This window comes from Chelonoidis abingdonii, chromosome 2, assembly GCF_003597395.2.
Source record: "Chelonoidis abingdonii isolate Lonesome George chromosome 2, CheloAbing_2.0, whole genome shotgun sequence".
Taxonomy (NCBI): domain Eukaryota; kingdom Metazoa; phylum Chordata; order Testudines; family Testudinidae; genus Chelonoidis; species Chelonoidis abingdonii.
In genome coordinates, this window is record NC_133770.1 from 150,823,298 (window position 1) to 150,829,297 (window position 6,000).

A 6,000-nucleotide genomic window follows, 5' to 3' on the forward strand; every position below is an offset into this window, starting at 1 on the left:
TGTGATAATACTGTTGCAAAAAAAGCAAACATGGTATTCTGGGATGCATTAATACAGTTGTGTTGTAAACAAGACACGAGAAGTCCATTCTTCCGTCTACTACTGCTACGCTAGTCCTAGGCCTCAACTGGAGTATTGTGTCCAGTTCTGCGGCACTCGCACTTTCAGAGAAAGATGTGGAGGAACATGGATGAGGGTTTCAACTGGAGTATTGTGTCCAGTTCTGGGCACCGCATTTCAAGAAAGATGTGGAGAAATTGGAAAGGGTCCAGAGAAGAGCAACAAGAATGATTAAAGGTCTTGAGAACATGACCTATGAAGGAAGGCTGAAAGAATTGGGTTTATTTAGTTTGGAAAAGAGAAGACTGAGAGGGGGCATAGATAGCAGTTTTCAGGTATCTAAAAGGGTGTCATCAGAAGGAGAGAGAAAACTTGTTTACCTTAGCCTCTAATGATAGAAGAAGCAATGGGCTTAAACTGCAGCAAGGGAGATTTAGGTTGGACGTTAGGAAAAAGTTCCTGTCAGGGTAAACACTGGAATAAATTGCCTAGGGAGGTTGTGGAATCTCCATCTCTGGAGATATCAGGGATGGTCTAGACATTATTTGGTCCCGCCATGAGGGCACGGGACTGGACTCAATGACCTCTTGAAGTCCCTTCCAGTCCTAGAGTCTATGAATCTCCTCCCTCTTCCCACATGCTTTGTGGGCTAGCTGTTGAGCTCAGAACAGCTCCTGTTGTGACCCAAGATCTTCGGAATGGGATTGACAAGGGGCTTACAGGTATATCCCGACTGATCTGTACATGCTGGTTCACCAATGGATGTCAGGTGAGGTTTCATATGAAAGCCAGGGTCACACTGCTCCTTAGCATTGGTGTGAAATGTACACCTACATAGCCTGTTAACAAGTTATGTACATAGACTGAAAATATGTTGTCAGAGTCTGCATCAAAGTATGAGACACTGGCAGAGGTGAAAAGCAGGTTTTCTGTCAGACAAGATTTATTCTCCTCGATGGCTGCCGAGCTAAATGCACTCAAATGTTGACAAAGTGATGTGAAGTCAACAGGAATGGAGCAGGCAAGGGTGAGTGGGGGGGAGGGTTATCCTGTCCATAAGCAAAGACAACTAACTTGGGGTGGGGAAGGGGTTTCTAGAAAGCGGAGAACACCCTCCACCCGGAAAGTAAACAGACTGTGCAGTTGCATTCATGAAAACTGGCTCAGCCAACCTTGGCTGAAACACTGCAGAGGGCTTTGGGTGAGATTAACTTCCTCTCTAGAAAAGTCTATCTGATGGGAGGCTCGAGAAAGCAGGTTATGATTGTGTTGTGTGTGTAACCATTTGTTCACTGTCACCTCAATCTCACGTTTTTGATAAATTTCGCTTTAGTGTGAAAACAAGACCATCTTTACAAAACCTAAATCCATTTTCTTCACAGCATGTTGGGGTGGGGCTCAGTGCTATGCTCCTGTAAATATGGGCCTCCCCAAAGAATTTACTGGGGTTGTTTTTCTAGGGTCTCCCCCATTTCCCCAGCAGTAGAAACAGCCAGACAGAGCTCAGAAACTGGCCCCAGTCCAATAACCGTCCCCGAGCACACGAGTTACCAGAAGAGGTTTTATTTCACTCCAAAATTGTAACAAAGAACATCTGTTATGAATTCTCCCTGCAGCATGGGTCTGGGCCCAGACAGAACCAACCCAATTCGGTAGTACCATACGGGAAGGAGAAAACATCAAACTGCATTTCAGATTTACTGCATCTTAACTATACCAGGGGGGCCCCACACCCATCTGCCTTCACCACCATAAATACCAAAAGGGAGGAGAGTGTCCACTGACACTGGCTGCTTCCCCCTGCCACGCAACAAAGCTGGGAATTAACTCAGGGGAAAGCATCCACTGCAATGTACTTCACCCCCCCCCCCCCCCCAGTAGATCCAGCGCCAACCCAGCTGAGGGAGGGTGCAAGGAGCCTGGGATCTCAGACGAAACTGAACAAGTCACGTGCCGGGGGTGAGACAGGCCGATACAGCTTGGCATGGGGCCAGCCCCAGAGGGCTAAATTCAACTCTCCCTTCCTGAGAGCGCCTGGCCACAGTCAGAGCATCTCTAGTCTCTTATGGGAGACTGGAGCAGATGACCTGGGAAAGAGGAAATGGAGTCTGGCCTCCCCTGCAGATAAGGGGCAGGGCGCCAGGGGAAAGAAGAGGCCGTGCCACTGTCCTGGGCTGCAGTTATCAAAATAGATTCTGGTATAAAATAGCGGCTGCCCCTCACCTCTCCTTGCACCCAAGGGCTGAAATACACACGCTGGGTGCGAAGCCGCCGACCAAACACACCAGACGCACTCCACTCCCTAATGTCTCAACTATCAACCACAGGTGGGATGAACCAGAGCAAAACAGGTGCCAGTAGGGTAAAGGACAGGGCATCAGGGCCCTAACAACTGGAGAGAGAGCAGCATGAACGGCACCCCTGTGCAAGGACAGAGCGACCTCTGCCCAGGCTGGCACACCCCTGATGCCCTGCCAGTAGAAAGGCAGATCGGTGCCAAGTCCCCAGGAAGAGCTGCTACCACCTGCTGGCAAAGACAGCCAGGATCTGGCCTCACAGCAAGATGCCTGGTGACCAGGCTGGCTAATCATGGCCCCCAAGGGATTTGGGAGCATAGTGCTGCAACAGACAGCAGGTACCAATGCTTCCCAGCTCCAGTGCGATTCAGTGCCTACCTATGCCCAGAGGGGGAGGGGCAGCGAAGGGCATGCCAGCGTGGGGGGATCAGGGGGAGTGGAGAGGGGAGGGCGCTGCAGTGGCAATTGGGGAGGCTGGAGATTAAACCAGTTTCTTGGCCTCGAAGAAGCTCTTGAGATGTCTCATCTGCCAGATGCCAGTGAGGATGAGGATGATGGTCTGGGCAATGGACCACCACAGCACCCGCTGGTTGGTGCTCTCGCTGGTCATGCGGAACCGCTCCTCCCGGTACTGTAGGGGGAGCACATGGGAAGAGGAGTCAGAATGGGTGGGGAACCCTCCCCAATCCCTGCCCCCCAGGCACACCCCCCCCCCCCCTCGGTAGGCCCCTCTCCATCTCACCCAATGGGATCACTGCCCCTGCTACTGCGCAGCCAGCATATGGTGCCCTCTTCACGTGCACAAGCAGGCACCCCCACACTTACTGCCCCCCACCAATGGCTTCCAAACCGGGCAGGTCTCCCACATGCACACTTACATCCCCTGCCAACAGCTTCCAGATTAGGCAGGCACCAACCCACTCAGTCCCCAGTGGTGCTAGGTGTGACACAGACCAGGATCAGGTGAAGCAGAGGGGGCAGACACTGCCATTCTATGCCCAGCTGCCTCATGTCACCCCTACTCCTCATGAATCCCACCTCACCCAGCCACAAGCCGAAGCACATCTCGCATTGTCCCTTTGGCAGAACATGAGGCCAAGTGTGTGTTTTCAGCCTGTACGTCCCCCTAACGAGCCCTCTCTGCCATGACACTGGGCTGGCTTTCCTGCCACGGTTCCCTATCCCAGTCCTATGCAGATTCCAAGAACGCCAACCAGCACTATGTGAGATGTCACAACCCAGTACTCGCTGGGGCGAGTTGTGGGGGGGTTGGACAGCCACCTCAGTAACCCTCAAGAGCCCCACACGCACATACCCTGGGGTCCCTTACCCTTTGGTAGTTCTGCTCCTTCTGGATCTGCTCCACTTGGTCTAGCAGCTGCCGGGCTCGGAGCTGCAGCTCTGTCAGCTTGTCTTTGGCTGCAATCTCGGGGTAGTTGTTGGTATGCTCTCCGACCTGGATGTCCAGGTGCACGCGCTGCACATGGCACACGTGGGGTCAGAGGCACAGGGCTTCCAGCAACATGGCACATGCAGTTACAGGTTACGGCCCCAGAGAATCTGGCCTTCAGCTTCCACACCCCCTCTGGCCCCCTCCCTCCAGCATCTGAGAGCACTTTACACATATGAGAGAGACCCACTTTCCCTTCCCACAAGCAGTAGGTATTACCTCTATGCTACAGCTGGAGAAACTGAGACACAGAGAAGGCAGGCAATGGCCCATGGTGATCATCCTGGGAGACAGTGGCAGAGCCAGGACTGGAGCCCAGTCAGGCATGTTAGACAGACAGCCCTTCCCCATAGCCAACTTGCAGTGTTTCAACTGCTCTCCCTCAAGAAACGGACAACCTGCACCTTAAGCCCTCCACCCCACCAGGTTCAGAGGCAGAGCCGAGGTGAAGCACTAATGGGATTCTCTTACCAGCTTGCCGCCTGCAAAGAGTGCCATGCGCGTAGAGTTGGAGTGCAGGCAGATCTGGTGCTCGCCCGGGGTGTGCGAGGTGAAGGTGAAGCGGCCCTCTGAGCCATACTGCCGGGATAGAACCACCTGGAACCGCCAGCGACAGAGTCATGAGTGCCGAGCAAGCCCCGTCATCCCACCCCACAGTGCCAGCATGCTGCTGATGCTACTTTCCTAGGGCAAGGGAAGCCTTGGGCTGGTGAAGCCCGGAGCCCCTCAGATCTGGCCCCAAAGAGCAGAAGAGGCCTTACCAAAGGGAGGCACCACGACCTGGACAGCAGGAAGGAAGAGGGCACATGAAGGTGCCCCTGTGCAGGATAACTGAGCTCTACCTGAAGCAGCAGGGCAAGTCCGGGCAGGAGGCACAACCACCCCCAGCGTTACCTTTCCATCAGGGTCCTTCACTTCCACATGCATGCCCAGCCCCGGCGTGGAGGGCAGGAATGACTCTGACTGCTTGTCCCACAGCTGGGTGCGGTAATTCCCTGCATGACAGAGACGGGGATCAGAGCAGGGCCTGCCCTCATACACCCAGATGGCCCTGCCCCCTACTCCATTACCCTCCACTGCCCTGCACTACTCCACCCCCCATCACTCCCCATTGACCTGTCACCCCAACTCCCCCGCCCCAGCTGCCCATCACCCCAAACACCCCGCCCCACATCAAACGCAGCCCACTCGCCCCCAACCCCATGCCACTCCCCTTGTGTCAACTCCCACCCCCTCCTACCAGCCCCCCATACCCTTTACCCCATGTCAGCCCCCCCCCATACCTTCACCGGTTGGTCTCGCCCATCTCCCCCCCCGCTCCGGCTGGTCTCGCCCCCCCCCTCACCGATCACCATGGTCTCGTCTGGGATCTCCTCGATGAAGCAGCGCTTCCCTCGGTCTCCCCGATGTGAAAGGTAGAGCGAACATGCGCCCCCGACCCGCCAGCTGCGCCAGCAACACCAAGGCGCGCACTTGTCCGCAGCATCCCGGGCAGCCGCTCCCCCACCGCGCGCCGGCCATGGACAGCCCCACTCCCTCTTCTCGCCTAGCTGCGCATGGCCCTTGTCAAGGCACCACGCCTGGGATTAAAGGACAAAACTGCGCATGCGCAAACACTCGGACGCCTGGGCCCTGGAGGAGAAACTGCGCACTCAGCGCCTTACCTGGGAGCAGGGCTCTGGAAGCCATAGCGCAGGCGTACAGCCGCACCACTCACGCAAAGACCACAGCGCCACAGGTAACGGTGGCGCGCGGGGATGCGGAGCGTTCCTCTAACAGCTCCGCCCCTAAACTGTTGAGTGGAGGGGATTTGCGCATGCGTAGCATCGTTCAGCCGGGCCTGAGTTGTAATGAGCATGCGCTCCGTCAGCCGCGCTCATTTCGGTCGGGGGGTTTTGAAAAAAATTTTCAGTGGGCCCCCCCCCCTGTTTGGGCCACACGCTTGCAATGGGGGAGCTAGAGGTTCGAAGAACGTGGTGCTATCGGCCAGGGTGGCTTGGTCCCAATCCAGTCTCTGCTATTGCTCTGTAGCCTGCTATCAGCGTGGTGGCTTGGGGGTGAGGGCAGAGTTAAGGTGTTCCTATTCTGGAGAAGGTGTGTCATCAAGCAAGATAGGCTAAGGGTATATGTTTCTTTTACCTGTCACAAGGGTTAACACAGGGAACCAAAACACCTGACGCAGAGGACGCAAAA

General features: G+C 55.3%; 1 protein-coding gene across 1 annotated transcript; it reads right to left on the minus strand.

Annotated features, from left to right (window-relative positions):
• Window positions 1-2,753: 2,753 nt before the first annotated feature.
• On the minus strand, window positions 2,754-5,308 carry TMED4 (transmembrane p24 trafficking protein 4). Its single transcript, XM_032790359.2, is given in 6 exon segments — window positions 2,754-2,988; window positions 3,688-3,834; window positions 4,279-4,404; window positions 4,702-4,802; window positions 5,153-5,198; window positions 5,201-5,308. Coding segments are annotated over 6 exon segments (663 nt in total). The 5' UTR covers window positions 5,294-5,308; the 3' UTR covers window positions 2,754-2,838.
• Window positions 5,309-6,000: the final 692 nt, after the last annotated feature.